Here is an 18984-nt window from a genome sequence, read left to right as displayed (position 1 = left end):
TCGGGGGTCATCACATTCCTAAGGAACTCAAAAGAACAAAGTTATCATCTTATCGCAGCTGGGAGGTACATACACAAGCAGGGGTCATGAAATCTACAGAGCAGGTAGATCTCCTGGAGGGTGCATATCCAGCTGGGTTAGTTAGTCAGAGGTCATTCAAAGTTACAGTAGGGTTTCTTTTCCACAATATGGCTTCCCTCATGTCAACCTTGTGTTGAGCTGTTATCAACAATGGGAATCCATTGGTGGTTTTTAAAATATTTATTTTCAAAAAAAATTAGAAACATACATTTTCAATGACCACTAAAGAAAATCAGTGACCCTTACGCAATGACCATTGCTTGGGAAGCATGGCTGACCAGTGCCCCTTCTTCTGCACAAACAGGACAGCAACGTGCCTCTCAAGGGCTCCAGGGGGCAACCTTCCCACCTGTTCACAGAGCTCTCACTTTTCTCATTTCTCGTATCCATAGGTGCTTTTAAGAATTAATTATTTATAAATCCTAATATTTGACTACGTCACTCTTGCTGAAGGCCTGTACGCTGCATTAAATGATATGCTTTGGGTTTTAAGCCTCACATTTGATTTTTCTTCAAAAATAAGCTAAAGGAGTAACTTCGCGCAGAGGGATGGCGACTCAAGGCTCAAGTGGCAAGTTCCTTCAGAGGTGTCTTTGACGGGAACCTCAGCAGACGCTTCCCATGGTGGGAGGGCTCCACTCTTTCCCTGTGGAGACGTGCTGTGTTCTTAACGTGTGAGTGCCGATGGAGAAATGAACGGCTCAGCTCTAGGGAAGCCTGCCGACTTTGAACCTTCCCACTGTGAGTGGGTGTTGCTCCTAGCAAGAGTTTAGAGCAAGGAACAGGAAGAAACAGGCACATAAGAAACAGCAAGAGAAAGAAATGAATCCAAACACTTTAGCCTACTGGGAGACATAGACAAGAGCGTTTTTAAAATAATGTGTATGTCTGAAAAAAATACCACGTGTTGCACGAAAAATGATACAAATAATTTCACTGATATGTTCATTTCGTCTTCTCTGAAAAACAGAAACAGTATTTTAAAAATGGAAAGAGTAAGAACAGCTATGCTTAAGATTCTGCTCTGATTTACAATCGCCACCCTGCTTTCAGACCCTGCCCTGTGCTAACTGTTCTCTAGGTGGATTTCAGCAACTCGGTGGAGAGGGTGGAGAGTTTCCGATTTCCACATGCTCTAACGTTCCAGTGCCATCTAGTCACTATAGCTGCAGTGACAAAATCACAGGACAGAGATATAGGCTAAATGTTTCTCACGTGTAACACCCCAAAGTGAATGGTGATCTGGTAGCAGCCTTATGTCAGGAAAAGGCAGACGCAGACACAGGCACGGAGTTGAACCATCCCAGTCCTTGTAACACTTTCTGCCCACCTAGTGCTTTGGACTGAAGAAAACGTTTGCATACATTTGATCTAATTATGACCCTGAAGGATAGTTATTATTGCCCTCTGGCTCTTATTGCAAAGTCAAGGCAGGTCTGTGGAGATTCTAAAACTCCAGGCTTTACACAGATGCATGCAGATTAAACTCTACTCTATTTTATTGTGTTCGTTTAAAAAATATCAACTTGCTCATTTTTGAGAGGGCATAATACATTTTAGAGTGATCTTCACCACCATCACAGAAGAAACTACTTTTTTAACTAACTGTTTTATTCTGTGTGTTTTGGTTTGAATTATTTTTTATATCACTTGCCATTAATTAATACCATTGTAAATATTCTTAAAATTTACCCAAAATATATATTTATTAAAAGGGTTTTATGAAATGTTTCATCTTTGGTGATCTTATAGCTAAATATTTTCTAAATTTTAAGATACAACTCAATTAGAATACTAAGAAAAATGAAATAAAATAGGGAAAAAATTACTTTTTAACAGACAGTTAAATCAAAACATATTATATAAGCTTTGCTCATCTGTTTGGGAAATATGTTTCTTTTGAAATATATGTATTAATAATAATATTTAATTAATTAAAAGGAGATAAGATGCATTTCCTTGACAAAAGATCTTTTTCATCAAGGAAAAGCTGATCAGTTAACCTTTGAAACATTTCGTAAATAGTTTTAGTACCTCTGTTTATTTTTGAAGCACCAATAATAGAAATAATCTTCTCTGAATGGTTCTATAAACAAACTATTTCTGGAAGATAATTTAATTTAGCAATGAAAGAAATGACCAATTGAGAGATTAGAAATGACTAATTGGTGATTTCTTTTTTGCATGTTCATGCCTATGCAGATTGGTTTGATTTTGATTAACCTGGAAGTAGTTGAATAAGGAAAAAAAGAAAGCAGGAGGGAAAAGTTGTGTCAGTGTGTCTGCTCTGTCTTAATGATTCATCACAATAAATTCATTCATCAGAAATCACTAGTTCACCTAGTAGACACCCAGGAGTCCAGTGTGGCTCTGAGCCGAGGTCTCTCTGCCTTATCTCTTACCATAGTCCCGAGCAAGCACATCAAATTTAAAATTTACTCTTGTAAATATAATTAAAAGTATAATCAGAAGCAGAAATAAAAACGATTTTTCTTTTATTGCATAAAATTTCACAATATATTTGTAATGTTACATTGGAAAATTGAGGTCTTACTTTTTAGTTGAGTTGGGAAAACTTGGGATCCTCTGGTCAAATCCACAGTGTACGTGCCCCAAGTTAAGGTGTGTGGACAACTCAGTAGTAGATAGTGACTATGGAGTGAAAGATACATGATGGTGTTAACTGTTCCTGCATCAGTAGTTCCTGCAGATCAACAGGAGCAAGTCCGTTGGTTAACTACCTCTTCCAGGTAAAGAAAACGTTCAGGTTCAGCATTTCTTCTCAATTTGGCAGCTACATCAGACATTGGGTTTCCTTAGAGTAAAATAGGATCCAGCTATCTGTCTATCCCATCTATCTATCTATGTATCTATGTATCTATCTATCTATCTGCCTTGTATATCAACATATATATTATATATTGTATATATATAGTTCTCCTTTAAATTTTAGGGTGATATTAAAATGTTACTCATTGTGAATCAATGTTGCTCTCCTTCTGTGTTTGTATCCTGTGTTAAACTTGGTCATAGCTCAGTAGGGTAACCTTTTCTTTCCATTGGCTTGTATATGCAAGGATAGAAACCATCCTGTTGAAGTTGGATTCATTTTGTTAGGGAAAACTTTTACCAGTATTTTTCTCATCAGCACAATGCCCAGCAAATGAAGTCCGGACAGAATCTTCTGGAGTAATCCTCAGTCCAGGTTATCCAGGCAACTATTTTAACTCCCAGACATGCTCCTGGAGTATTAAAGTGGACCCAAATTATAACATCACTATCTTTGTGGATACATTTCAAAGTGAAAAGCAGTTTGATGCACTGGAAGTATTTGACGGTAAGTTTCTTTCATCTCTGTTTACATACTGGTGACCCAGACATAATGTAACAATGACCCAGACATAATGTAACAAAAACACCGTTATACTGTTTTTGTAACACAAGAGCTTGAATATATTCTTGAGGTAAATTACATCTTTGCCAAACAGAAAGTGAATTATTCTTGGACTCCTGTGTTCTCAGAGATCAAGTAGTCTGTAAAACTTTACCATACTGTTGTTAATTTTGCAATTTAGTGATGCACTCTGAAATGTTCTGAATTTACTTGAACCATTCTTTAATTCTTTAATGTGGGGTTTTAGAGTAGATGGTCTCAAAAAACTTTTGCTTTCTCTCCTTCTAAGTATTATATTGATTCAGAGGGTATTTTAGGAAACTTAAGAGGTCTAAAAGTACTTTATTCAATCTAAATGATTATTTTACTAGACATATATAAAAATGATGGCTCACAGAGATTTCTAGATGATAAATGCTATAGAAGTCTTTAATGTACAATTTTTTAAATAGTGAAATATTTAATGAACAAATGAACAAATGCTAGTACTGTTTTCAACATTAGTCTTATACATTTTTATACAATTCTAATGAACTTTTTATATAACAGTGCTATGTTTAGAAGAAGTATGTGGTTGAATTGTCAGTTTAAAATGGAACCAATGTTGATATTTTTCTTGTATAGAAGCGTTATCATAGCCCAGAAAATTAGACCAAGATACAATTATGGCTGTACATAATAACAGGGTTTTCACATGTTTTGATGGATTTGTCATTGAGTTCAGATAAATACCAATCAATTCAGTGAAAAAAAAAATACTGTAATTGATTCTATGTGTGTTTGTCTGCCTTTTACTGACTTGATGAATCATAACAGTCAAATTGCTCGTATGGATACACCACATGAATCAATTTATGTATTTCCAAAGATGAACCACTAAATTGGAAATTAAACTCACATAGAAATAGGACTGAAGAGCAATATTTTCATTTTCAGAGTGTTTTCTCTTTTAAGTGTACGTTAAAACAGACACGCACTGTTGAAGACTTTCCTCTTAGTCATGAGGATGAGAAAAGTAATTCATTGGCCAAGTGCACAAATGGGCGTCTTACGTCAGTGGGGAACCAGGTAAACTCTATCCTGAGGGCAATCAGGTATCAGAAAACAGTAAAAAGGCAAGCAACCAACCCCAGGGGCTGTGTGTGTGTGTGTGTGTGTGTGTGTGTGTGTGTGTGTATACACGCACGTATTCCTTTACAGACTGTATATAATTAAATACATTTACATAATTATTTTAAATTTATGCGTGATCCTTTGTTTCACCTTAGTTGAATTGGAATTTAGCTGGCAGTGCTTCTACCTCTTCTCATTTCAGGAGCAAAATCATTATAAATAATTTATGTCCTAAGTGCTTACAACTTGGTCTCCCCCAAATATGGACGAATCACGCCCGTTATAAACAGCAAGCAAAGTAGATACTAGAGACGGCATCAAAGCAGCTGCTGTCACAGTTTTCAGAGATCTATGACTAGGTGTGTTCTAGTCTCAAAGATTTTTCTAGAAAATGAAAGGTCAGAGTTTTATATGAATGATTTTTTTAAGCTTTGGCCATTTTTGTGGCAGTAAATGTCATATTCATTACGTCTCTTGTTTTGGAAGACAGTGGCTGTTTTATAGCTCATGAGTGGACCAAGAAACATGTTGAACATATTGATTTTAAACTCTATTAGCTCAGAAGTATATTACTTTCTACAGCTCCTGTAGTGGATATTCCTCAATTAAAAAAAAATAGGATTTTACTCATTACAGAACTCTACTAATAAAGGGTCAAAATAAAGACTGCGGTATTTGCTTGTAAAATAGTCCGTCATTTCCATATTGGTAATATGGGCTGCTGCTCTCCATATGGCTCTGTTGCTTTTCTACAGATGCTGAGCTGGATGTGTATTATTATTATTATTATTTTTTTTTTTGGTGAGGAAGACTGTCCATGAGCTAACGTCTGTGCCAGTCTTCCTCCATTTTGTATATGGGACGCTGCTGCAGCATGGCTTGATGAGCTGTGTTGGTCTGCGCCCGGGATCCGAACCCACAAACCCCAGGTGGCCCAAGTGGAGCATACAAACTTAACCGCTACACCACCAAGATGGATCCTGGATGTGATTTTTAAAGACTAGTCCTGTAGAAAGTTTGTTACATGTTAGGCAAAGAGAACAGATGGGAAGTGATGAAGGAATAGATGTTGGATTAAGAGTACCTGAAACTCTCCTCTTGAGTTCTGTCATTAAAAATGACATTTCTAGGGGCCAGCCTGCTGGCGCAAGCGGTTGAGTGCGCGTGCTCCGCTGCGGTCGCCCGGGGTTCGCCGTTTCCGATCCTGGGTGTGCACCGATGCACCGTTTGGCAGTCATGTTGTGGAGGCATCCCATATAAAGTGGAGGAAGATGGGCACGGATGTTAGCCCAGGGCCAGTCTTCCTCAGCAAAAAAAAAAATAGGAGGATTGGCAGATGTTAGCACAGGGCTGATCTCCTCACAAAAAAAAAAAAAAAAATGACATTTCTAAATTTCACAAGTTCAGGTTAATTAATTTCTCAGTGCCATTTTATTTTAGAATACACATGATCTCTTTAGACAACAACAACGAGTAAACCAGCACACAAAACACATGACAGACTCCTTCCATTCTGAAATATAGACGTCCTTTTACGTCATCCAGGAAACTGACCCAAGACCGTCCTTCACAATAAGAAGGAGCATTTCTTCTGATCCTTCTTCACTCTGACTAAACTGAACGCTGCCTTGGTCATCTTGATTAAGCTGGTTTTTGTATTTGTTTATTAGGGCTACCATAACAAAGTACCACAAACGGAGGGGCTTAAACAGCAGATATTTATTTTCTCACGGTTCTGGAAGTTAGAAGTCTGAGATCAAGGTGTCAACAGGGCTGGTTTCTCCTGAGGCCTCTCTGCTTGGCCTGCAGACTGCTGCTTTCCCACTTTGTCCTCATGTGGCCATCCTTCTGTGGATATCTGTGTCCTAATCTCTTCTTATAAGGACACCAGTCATATTGGATTAGGGCCTACCCTAATGACCTCATTTTGCCTTAATTATCTCTTTAAAAACCCTATCTCCAAATACAATCACATTCTGAGGTTTTGAAGATTAGGACTTCAACGTATGAATTTAGGGGGACACAATTAAGTCCATAATAGTTTTATTTGGAAAAACCATTAGAACAGCTCTGATTGGGAGTTGCACAATGAATGAAGCTGTGGTTTCTAATCTCTTTGCATGAATAAAAATTCTACATACAGCTCTCAAAGATATATGTCATTTAACCTGATAAAATCTGTATTACATCTACAACGAGAGCTGCCTTCTCCCACTCGTAGTGTGTTTCCTGGGAGTGAATTGTATAATGCAGAAGAGCCATGAAGGCTTCTAGACTATGAGAAAGCACTGAGTGCACTACGAGAGAAGTGTCTTGGGTGACACACTGTGTGGGTGAGACCCACACAGAAGTGTGTATGCAGCTTCTGTATCCAGTAAAGCCGTTTCTCTTAACAAACATTTCTCATCAGGGTATGATGAGAAGAGTGATGTTAGTTGATTATATATTAACTATATATCAAGTATTAACTTTTCTAAACTTTTAAAAATTTAGAAAAAATATAGATATGGACTCATTACTCGATATAATGAATTTTAGGATTTTGTCAAAATTACCTTCAGCTCTGTTTTTTTAAAGAAGCAAGGAGTACAGATAAATGTAGGGGCTCCACCCATGCACAATTCCCCTTGCATCTCTCCCTGGGGGAATTAGTATTGTGAAGTGGGAGCTGGTGCGTCAGGCTTGTGTATGTTTTTGTAATTCTTTCTCTATCTACCTATCTATCTATCTATCTATCTATCTATCATCTCCTATGTACACACACACACTATATGTTACACATTTTGAATTTTTACACAATTGCTATCATTTATATTTATCTGCAAATAGATTTCTTCAGTTGTCAATAAGCTGTTTTAAGAATGACCTATCCTGTCACATGTTTATCTAGTTCATTAATTTTAAATGCTGTATAGAATTTCTTTTCAAGGCACTTTCAATTCTTTTTTAAAACTACAAACTGCTAGTTAGGGTCTAAATTTTGCTGTAAGTAACAATGCTGGAATAAACGTTTTGCTACATAAATAACACTTGTGCACATGTGCTGGAGTTTATAGAAATATAATTAAACCTTCACTTTTACTGGATATTACCAAATTACTCTCCAAAGAGATTATACTAATTTGTACTTCCACCAATATTGCATGAAAGTTTCCATTTCCCCATATCCATACAATGTTCTAAATACTACTACTAATAAAAATTACTTCCATTTTCTCAATTACTGCTATTTTATAGGTAAGGTTCATTTGATTTCAGCGTTATGTGTGAATAGCATGTGCATCTGAAATTATTTTGGTTGGTTATTTATTTTTTTTATCAAGGAATATAGTACTAGTTGCTTTATTCATTTGGAACGTTTTGACTACTTTGGAGATAAATAGCTGTGTATTGTGCATTTAGACTCCAATTTAATTAACAGCTGTAAGTAGTCTGCATTCTGTAGGTGCTCTCTTCTATCTGAACTTTGTTGTTTTTCTGTTTTGTTTAGGGTCTTCCGGTCAGAGTCCCCTGTTAGTGGTCTTAAGTGGGAACCACACTGAGCAATCAAATTTTACAAGCAAGAGCAATCAGTTATTTCTCCGCTGGTCCACCGATCACGCCACCAGTAAAAGAGGATTCAAGATTCGTTATGCAGGTGAGTGAGTGAGGTTTAGCTTTATTATAAAAGTGTTTTAAATACAAGTGATCTGGGTTAAATGACAAATATTAGATACAGATTTATAATATAAACCTAATTTCTGAAGATGAATGATTAACTTCAGTGGAAATAATATGATGGGAAATTACTCTGAGTGATATATCTAAACTATGCTAGGGAAAATAAACTATTTGTTGATTAATATTTTAAAAATTTATTGCTAAAATCATAAACCATTGAATTGCATACCACAGAAACCAAAGACATTTCCCAAAAGATAAAGTAATATAATATAAATTAATTTTAAAATATATTTAAATACTGAGGAAGCAAACAGGAAGAGATAATCGTATTGCTATTAATTTTATAAGTGGTAATAATTATTATTAATAGTATGTCTTCTTATTGATTATCTATCTGTATGTCTCTTTATCTTTATATATGCACACACTATATATGTATATATACACACATATAAACACATAGAAAATAAATGTTTATATATATATATATTTCTTATCAACATTTAAATTATTTTGTTCTTTTCCAATATACTTTAATCATTCTCTGCCAGTAGTTATTTATATTAATTAAATCAGTCAACACATTTATGATATATTAGATCCTGTGTACATTTGTCAATATGACCTGACCCACACCTAATGTTAATACTGCCCTACAGAAGCAGTAGACAGACAATTTAATTCCCTGAGATATTTTAATTAGTAAGCAAAAAATCTAAACTTTTTTCAATGTCTCACTCAACAATGTCCCATGGTAACAATTGAGATGTATTTCTCTAAGGGATGCCCATTGTATAAATTTAATTGAACAGTATATCTTACAGAAGATTTCTTATTCCTGTGTTGGTGTTTTACATCATCAGTGATGAGCGACATCCTGAGGCAGGAACAGGAAAAAGTCTTGGTAGTTTTAAGAATAAGATTTCAGCTCTCTCCAGTTGGTAGACATCATGAAATGGTGAGAAGCATAGAGGTTCTGCAAGGCTCTTGATGTGAGGACAATGGGTGTGCAATTCAGTCATCCTTCCTCTGTAAAGTTTAAGAAAATACACCCAGACCTTTGGTTTTTTTCCTCTTCTCTCAAAGTAGCCATTCAGAAAGCTTATCAACAAAGAGCTTCCAGTCGAAATTGCTTCCATTAGAATGAGTTACGAGAGCATGAGAGCAATGATTGGATTTGTGTTCATCAAAGTCCTTGTTCTGAAAAATAATACTCAGACCTTTAGAATAGTTTGAATTTATTTCCAGTGAGCAAAAATGGACAGTGCAGGGGAAATCATGGTGAACGTAATTTATCTTGTTTTATTGGTGGCAAATTTCTTAGTAGCCTGGTGATATGATTATAACTTGAATTCTGTCTTTCAAAGGATATTTTCATTCATCATAGGACAAGAAGATTCCATGTGTTAAACTGTCCTGCAAGAGTAGGAAAATGGAGAATTTCAGAGAATGCTGTACAGTTTTATGTTTTGTCAGTGTATCTATCTGTCTAGATACCGATATAGATAATCTTTTAACAGATTTTCATTTAAAATTCAGTGATTCAATGACCTCTGCTAGGAATTCATCACCAGTAAGTTTAAAGCAGTGATTGAATAACAGTGCCCTTGATATATAACAGTGTGGGCAAGGGAGCACCAGCCCATAGTACGACCACACGTTGCATCTGAATCTTTGCTTGCCTTCCACATGGGAATTATCGGCCATCCGGGCATAAGAGCAATATAACCAATCAACGTAATTGAAAAATGAAAATAAAAAAGACAAAGCAAGTGCCTGTCTGATGGTGGTTCTAGTCAATTCAGTAAACTGCTATGTGGTTGCTGAGCTAGTAGTGTCCCTTCCATACTAAATGAGGTATATGTAAGCTTCAGTATTGGGACAGTCAAAAATACAGACTGGAAATTCCAGGATGTCTCATTCTCCCAGCCTTCTCCCATCGTGGGTGTCTGCTTGACTGTCTTCCTACTACCCCTCTGCTTTTCCAAGGCTCCACCAGCAGAGTTTAAGGATTGGACACTGGTCCTCTTAATTCTTACGACAGCCAGGAATGGAACAGGCGGGACCCTGTGTTCTGATTGTCCCATTTCCTTTTGTGCTGTTCCCCCTCTGGACCCCTCCATGTCTTGTCTAGGTGAGCTAGGAAAGAAGAGCTGTCTTGAGAGCCTGTGATAGAAGAAATATGGTAAATAAGAAAGAAAACAGACAGTTATCGGACTCTGTGGAGTCAGACTACTATCCCGCAGACTACGTCCCTTCACAGACTGAACTAGGACAGAAGTCACAGATGACACCCGAGAACTATGGTCACTGCCCCGTCAGGGGTCTTTCAGACTTTCCCTTTTCTCTGACTTCACAGTCTGCTCCTTCTCCTTCCTTTTCATTCTCTCTCTCTCTCTCTTTTTTTTTTTTTTTCACACAAGCACGATGATTCTGGGCAGATGGCAGCCCAGGTGCCTGATTATACTCATACTTTCCCTAAACTAACTATTTTGGTTCATTCAAAACTTACAAAATAGACTAGAACAACTGGATGTAGGAAATACCATGGCAAATGGGGCAATGAATCAAGAGCTTCTTACAACAGTTAGTAGATTTTACCTTAATAAAAATCAGTCTTTTTTTTTTAATGAAATGGTGCTTGAGAAGACCACCCAGCTGAGGCTCTTCTCTGAGGATGCCTCTCAACACAACAATCGAGGCCAGACACATGGCATTGCTTCTGAGCAATGCTGTGATTTGAAACCTTGAGAAAGTTTCTTCTGAACTGATTTCTAAGGAAAGGTTCAACATTAAGCATGCAGACCTGTGTGTGTGTTCTTTGTACATGGAACCCCCACAGGGAAGTGGCTCATTTAAAATGTCTTCTTTCAAAAGGAACCACGAACTTTCAGTACTTCAAGCTCTTTTTATTTGATTGTTTTAATTCATCTGAAGGGAGTTCATAAGATTTTATGCTGCATTGAAACTGGTCTTGGGAGAATAAAATGAGTTTCTTTCTCTAAATGTGTAAATAAGATGCAGAGCCTTTTAGCCATCAAAATGTTATATTCTGTGTAGGTAAGACTGTGTTATTTTAACAAATGACTGTCTTTAATTTTAAAAAGTCTCCCTACAAAGGCAATGATTAAAGCTATTGTAAGACTTTTATTGAACTGAAGTAGTGCATTTTCTTCAGAGAGCTTATTTAAATCCCATATGGTAGAAAGAAGCTTAATGTCTACATCATTGTACAATTCACAAGGTCCACTTAGCAGCAACAAGGAAAAAGTTAATGGCCTTGATTGCAAAAAGTTGTATTCTTCTATTATCTCCATTTTAATGATGCTTTTTTGTAGTGTTGAGAATGTTTTGGTTTCAAGTATGGTGTCCAGAGCAGCACTTCACCATTTCTTATTCTGGTGATTGATAAGCTTATTTCAGTGGGTAACCAGCCTTAGAGAAATGAGCGAGGGGATTTACTGTGATCCTATGTATTCTTTACAATATTTTAGTCAGCACGTCAGGATCCTACCTTCACATGATTAACAGTTACAGGTAATCTAAACTTCAAAATAAGAGAGTTGACCCTTGGTTTTAGATTTTTTGGATGCCTTTTGTTTTTTTACACTTTATTTTTTCAGAGAGATTTTGGGTTCACAGCAAAATTGAGAGGGAGATACAGAGATTTCCCAAATACCTCCTACCCCCACACATGCACAACCTCCCCCGTTATCAACATTCCCACTAGCCTGGTCCATTTGTTATAATCCATGAAACTACATTCACACATTATAATTACCTGGAGTCCATAGTTTACATTAGGGTTCACGCTTGGCGTTGTGCCTTCTATGGGTTTTGACAAATGGATCATGACATGTATCTATCATTAGTATCATACGGAGTAGTATCACTGCCCTAAAAATCCTCTGTGCTCCCCTTATTCATCCCTCCCCAACCTAACCTCTGGCAACCCCTGATGTTTTTACTGTCTCCATAGTTTTGTCTTTCCCAGAATGTCATATAGTTGGAATCATACAGTTTGTATTTTCAGATTGGCTTTTTTCACTTAGTCATATGCGTTTGAGGTCCCTCCACGTCTCCTTGACTTGACAGCTCACTTCTTGTTAGCACTGAATAATATCCCATTGTCTGGATGTACTACAGTTTATTTATCCACCTACTGAAGGATATCTTGGTTGCTTCCTGGTTTTGGCAATTATGAGTAAAACTGCTATAAACATGCCTGTGCAGGTTTTTGTGTGGATATAGGTTTTCAACTCTTTTGGGTAAATACCGATGAGCATGATTGCTAGATTGTATGGTAAGAGGATGTTTAGTTTTGTAAGAAACCGCCACGTTGTCTTCCAAAGTGGCGGCACCATTTTGCATTCCCACCAGCAATGAGTGAGAGTTCTTGTGGCTCCACATCCTCACCAGTGTTTGGTGTTTTGGGATGCTTTTTAGAACAAGTTTACATATTGGCGTGATTTCTCACTATTTCAACAATAGAGATGTTTCATTTGTATCACTCTTACCAAGGGAAATGCAACAGTCATTTATTTGTTTATTTATTTGTGTGTGTGTGTTTGTGTGCCCATAGCACCTTACTGCAGCTTGACCCATACCCTGAAGAACGGTGGTGTTTTAAATAGGACCACAGGCGCAGTTGGAAGTAAAGTGCATTATTTTTGCAAGCCTGGGTATCGGATGGTCGGCCATAGCAATGCAACCTGTCGACGGAACCCCGTTGGCATGTACCAATGGGATTCCCTCACTCCGATGTGCCAGGGTAAGAAATGTGGTTTTTCATCTTCAAACCTGAATTCAATTTATTGTTCTTATTTTAATCACACTCTGAAAATTACTGAAACAGTGACTATGGATAAAAGGTAAGGAGAAATTGAATGTAGGTTTATAAAAGGACAAATTAAACTTTCCACTGGCCATGCAAACAATTTTGACATTTACACTGGGCTTGATTTAGCTTCAGAGCCTGAATTCAGAGGTTGGTTGAACATCCAGTAGATGCTGGGTAGAGTTATTCTAATACTTACTACTTGTGTTTCAGTTTGAAGTAAGAAATGTGTTATCCAGTTTAGATTCAAAGTAATTTTTCTTGACAGTTGTATTAATTTAAAAAATCAATTACTAAAATTCATTTACCTTATTTTAGATTAAAACCTCATTCTTTAGCCATACGCTGTATATTTCACTTTCTTTTGGTCATTTAAATATAGGGCTTGTTAAAGTTATTTTCACTATTTCATGCCTTTTTTTTTGCGTTTTATCTATCATATGCATAAAAATCAGATTTTCAAATAAAGCATTTTAATTTTAATTGAAGGCTTTGAAGTCATGAAATTTTCATAGTTTTGTTTTGTTGAGATTTATATTCATAATGAAATATATTGGTCTTTGAAAGCTAATTATGATTTATGAATGGAACCTGATATAGATTTCCTTTTTTCTCTGTTTTCATTAGATATTAGATTTTCTAGTATTGTGCTCTGAGACAATAATAGATATTTATCACACTTATTGTACCTGTCTTTAACCACAAGAAGTTCATCAGACACTTAGCTTGCATTATTTATGTTCTACCTCCAGAAATTCTTCTTTAATGTAAGATAAACGTGAAGATCCAGTAAGCTTGTTTCATTAGGAATGATGATTTTTTTTCTTTAAAACCTGAGTACTTTTCTTTCAAAAGAAGAAATTCTTCTCATCTTCTTTAAATGTTCTGTTGCTCTCTGTCTATGATAAAGAATCTATGTCTCAGAGAGTAGCCCCGTGGGCTATGTGTTGTTGGCATTGGGAACAGAATGCCAGTGACAGAAGTAGTGACCTACACAGCAACCTGGACAAGGAAAAAGTGAGAGCAGAACTGCCAAAAGTTCGAGGGGGTTCGAGGGTTCACATCCTGGGTGCGGACCTACACAGCCTCTGTCAAGCCATGCCGTGGCAGCGTCCCATACACAAAATAGAGGAAGATTGGCATGTATGTTAGCTCAGGGTTAATCTTCCTCACCAAATAAATAAATTAAAAAAAAAAATCTTGTAATTTGAAAAACATTTTTTAGGCTAAATTTGAAAAGATTTTAAAAATAAGAAGACTATGATTACCATAGATTTATTGCTATTTTCCTTCGGTGCTTAAATACAAATATTAAGGGAAAGGTATTTTTTATTTGGTTGTTGGTATCTTTATTTATAATTGAAATTTACAATGAGAGATAAATTGTATTTAGAGAATTTTTCATTTTCTGTTTTAAAATAATTGAGGATAATTTCAGGTTTTTATTTTTTTAACTAGTATTTTGTCCAAAGAAAGTTAGCATATAGAGATGGATTGTCATCATCTAGTGATCCTGACTTAATGACTGTTCACAGTTGTAGGCCATCAAATTAAAGATTGGGTGAACTTTTTCCTTAAAATTCTTGGAACTCCATAAGGGAAAAATATTTTGCAACAACATCAGCTAAATGCATAAAAATCACACTATTCCCACTCAAGTCAGCACAGAAGTCCCTGTGATTTTATTTTTGCCCAAAGATATTACATTTACATTAGATATAAAGCTGAGACATGAGAATCTCCATGGAGCACATTTATAGGGATTAGGGTACAAGTTTTTAGCTCTGAAACCTATAGACCTCGAACACACTATTTCAAAAATTAAAGTAGATATAAGGTATATGTTAACAGAGGAAGTATACTCTGTACAATTTCTTAATATATGTGCTTTCATATACCTTCATATAGAGGCAAAGTGATGTTAATCTTGTGTTCATGTTTGTAGATTAGGTTGTAGTTACAGATTTAAGACCTAAAGCAAGTGTGAAGGAAAATACCCATTTTCATTTCAGTTCACGCTTATCTCTGAATTCCGCACTGAATAAGATGGTCCCAACTCTTAAAGCTCTGAAGGTCCAGTGGGAGAGACAGATTTGTGACTCAATAATTACAATTCAGTATTACATTAAGCAAGAGCAGATCTGTGTTGAATGGAAGTAGGGCAGAGGTTAGGGATCTTTCTCCATCCTGGGACACCTGAGTCAGAATGTGAAGAGGGGGGAGTTATGGGAACAGGAATTGGAGCAAGCAAGGGTCCGTCCTGGAAGACCCCAACTGCAAGTTTATGGAGCTCTCACTGTCTCTGCAGTGGTTGATGTCAATCTATTAAAGAGCAAGAAAGGTACGATCATATCTCCACTTTAGAAAGACAGATCATCTAGCAGTGTGGTGAATGCTAGGACAGAATCCTGTCTGGAATACAGGGCTGCTTAGAAGGCTATAGAGATGTGTGTTGGAGCAATGACGAAGACCTTAATAAATATAGCAAGAATAGGTTTGTAAGAAAACAGGTATTAAAAATATTTAGGAACTAGAACCCACAGACCCTTGTGAAAGCGTGTGAAGAGTTAGGAGGAGAGAGAAATCTGGGATGACATATAGTGTTTGGTTTCGATTGCTGAGAGTATGGTGGTACCACTCACTGAACTACAGACTATGTCAGAGAAGCAGGCTAATGAGATCCTTTTTGATGTGCTGCTCCAGGTACAAGTGGGAAAACTGCATCCACTAGAGAGTCTGGGGCTCAGAGAAGACAGAGTTTTTAAAACTATCAGTAAGAAGGCTGTAGCTTAAATTAGTGTAAGATACTCAGTACATCATTCTTTGTTTTTCATGAGAGGAGATTTTACTTTGTAGATTCTATAAGGACCAAATCAAATGAATAAAATTGTAATTTTGTTTAAATGTGCTATCTGTGGCAATAAATTTCAAATTAAATTAGCTCTCCCGCAAAACAAGTGATATTTGAGAACTTTTGACAGCATTTTGACAGCAGTTCAAAGGCAACTATAAATCCTGCAATCCATGCTGTGGGAATAATTGGGAATTTAATTACTGAAGCAAATGTTGAAATATTTTACAATTTTTACCGAACTCAGGGGTCATTGTAGTTATTTTAATTATTTTTATTTGAAAGTAGGGGACTTGAAAAAGAGAAAAATAAATAACAAAAAAAGTACATAGACAAATTATCTCTTTGTGGCACTAGGAGCCTAATATTTAATATTTATTTAATATATCTGTACATTTAATATATACTTCATATTTCAATATATTATTTCATATTTCACTTATCCTTCTTGAGTTGATATTATACTTTTTCTCAATAATTTGAAGAGCTTTCCTTTTAATCTTACAGAAGAGCAAGTACAATTTATACATTTTCTCACTGCATTAGGGTGTGGGTTTTTGTTTTTAAAAAAATTGTCTAGAATAATATTTTGAAATGTTTACTGAAAATGCAACATTTGCCTTTTAATAAATGAGCACGGTCCAAACCGGGAGTGTGGAGGTCATTTCCTTATGGGCCCCCAGCCACTGATCACGGGACAGTGTCTGTGCTGGGGTCTCCAGGCCAGCCAGCAAAACACCCTGTTCCTTGTAGCGTTTGGTAAATATTTTGAATGAAAAAAAGCCATAAATCTATGACTTTCTAAGACATGTATTCAAGAATGATTCTTTTTCCTTTAAAGATGATTTATCTTGTGCCAGAGTCTGCTTTCTTCTCTCATTTTCGTTGACATCTTGCCAGTGGCGTCTTAAAAGCACGGTATTTTGAGAGAAAAATAGTCACCTGATGATCAAGGAGTCGTAGCCTCCCTAAAGCCGTGTCCTGCCATGTAAAACAGGAATTTTGATATCTAGCTCTCAGGATTGCTATTGCTGAGAGGATTACAGAAATAACTTAGAGTAAAGGTTGTGATTTTACATGAGTGCTAGCTATTTTTATTGTTAGGTCTGGAGGGAAATTTGTGGGCACCTTCCCCAGACTCACCCAGGATGCCGCAGCTCACAAGGCAGAGCCAGTCACAATTCTGGACACCCTCTCCCAGAACAAGGCTCGTTCCAAGATAACATGAAGGCTCGTAATTAGCACTTAGACAATTCTGGACGGGATTAACAAATGGGGGGCTTCACGGCTGATCATCTGTGAGTTAAAAATGCAGCAACCACAATGTACTTTATCAGTTTCAGGGAATTTCAGGTTGTTTTTGTCCCTTTGTTTGACCTTTTAAATTATTTCTCTCAGGAAGTCTGTGTTGGTTTTCATCCTCCTCGATAAAACCAGGCGTACCTTCTGTCCTTCAGGCTTCATTTCCTGCCGCAAAGCAAGAAGCTCTGCCAAGCCGCTGTTTCCGTTATCAATACACTAATCTTATTCATCCTGAAGAGAAGGCTGAATTAGAACTGAAATTTTCTGTATTATCTCAAAGATCCAGTTAAAGTGGTACATCACAGTGCACCACTTTCAAGTTCCCCATGTTACAGTGAGAGCAGTGCCCAAGCAGCTATTTATTTAAAGCTCTGATTCTCAGAGCCTTCTGTAGGATGTAGCCTTTGCTTGGAGTTGATGTGGCCTATTGTTTATGCTTTCTTGCATTTTGCAGTCAATGAGGAGTAGGCAAAATGATTTTCCTCACAAATTATGTGATTAAACTTCTGTTCCTAAAGTTGGAACTTTAAGATAGAGACACAGGGGCCAGCCCAGTGGCGCAAGTTGTTAGGTGCGCGCGTTCCGCTTCGGCGGCCCAGGGTTCGCAGGTTTGGATCCTGGGCACGCACTGACGCACCGCTTGTCAAGCCATGCTGTGGCGGCGTCCCATATAAAGTGGAGGAAGACGGGCACAGATGTTAGCTCAAGGCCAATCTTCCCCAGCAAAAAAAGAGAAGGATTGGCATCGGATGTTAGCTGAGGGCTGATCTTCCTCACACACACACACACACAAAAGATAGAGACACAGATGCCTGACCTCTGCTGATATATGCTGTGTTTGCTAACGTAAGGGCTATGGCTGGAGCAAGAGATGGGGGATGAGGGAGATGGTTTGTGTGCCTCAGCTGTGAGTCAGTTACCAAGCTGGGTGTTTGCCTAGGAATCTCTCTGATCCCTACAGACGCTAGTGCTCAGAGGTGACATCACTCAAGAAGCACAATGAACATCTGAGATGGGATTTGAACCAAGTCTTTCAGTTTCCCAAGTCTCCGTTATTTCCTTAGACCATGCATGTACCCCCTAAACATTATGTCTACCAGCTGAAAGGGCATCTTTCAGAAGGAAACTGTTCTTTTTTTTTTTAATTTTAAAAATAGCATCATTATCAAAAGTTTAGGAGGATGAGTTTGGTATCCTGGCATAAATGAATTAATTGAGATATTTTGTAAATCTTAAGAACTTTTACTTATGAGCATAAAATGCATAGGTAATTTTGACTCCTCTTGATTTTCTTCATACACATTTATTTGTTTCTGTGAAATGATCAAGCTCCTACCTGTCATGATGATAGTGCAGTCTTTCTTGAAATTTAAGTATAATCTGTTTTGTAAAATATCAAATCACAGGTCATGATATAGAAGAAAATATGTATGTATGTATGAATATATATGTACACATATATGAATACTGGTTTTAGTCATCATGGCATTTATAGTCTAATTTATTAGGTCATGAATCCAAATAAGCACATTGTCAGCTGAGGTTTATCCCATTTGCTCCTGATCTTACCGGATTTGAGTTGAGTGATTAGATCTTGGAGATTTCACAGTCAGACTTGCAAAATGTGGCCATGGACCCTCCCATCCCCAACATTACTGACGAGGTGACCCTGGACAGGTGATCTGACTTCCCTGAGGTTTAGCTTCCTCATCTGTAAATAGGAAGGAGGGTCCTCCCCCGTCT

The 18984-nt window shown here is 37.0% G+C and overlaps 1 protein-coding gene across 1 annotated transcript in view; it reads left to right on the top strand.

The window, feature by feature from the left end:
• CSMD1 (CUB and Sushi multiple domains 1) overlaps positions 1 to 18984 on the top strand; it is a 1554536-nt gene that overhangs the window by 1411478 nt on the left and 124074 nt on the right. Inside the window, exons 48-50 of the mRNA XM_058524846.1 lie at positions 3230 to 3418; positions 8079 to 8225; positions 12834 to 13022. Of these exons, the coding sequence (XP_058380829.1) occupies positions 3230 to 3418; positions 8079 to 8225; positions 12834 to 13022 (525 nt within the window). The remainder of the gene's footprint in view (positions 1 to 3229; positions 3419 to 8078; positions 8226 to 12833; positions 13023 to 18984) is intronic.

This window comes from Diceros bicornis, chromosome 29, assembly GCF_020826845.1.
Source record: "Diceros bicornis minor isolate mBicDic1 chromosome 29, mDicBic1.mat.cur, whole genome shotgun sequence".
In the NCBI taxonomy this organism is placed as follows: domain Eukaryota; kingdom Metazoa; phylum Chordata; class Mammalia; order Perissodactyla; family Rhinocerotidae; genus Diceros; species Diceros bicornis.
The sequence above is the reverse complement of the archived record's forward strand: the minus strand, read 5'-3'. Positions and strand labels throughout refer to the sequence as shown.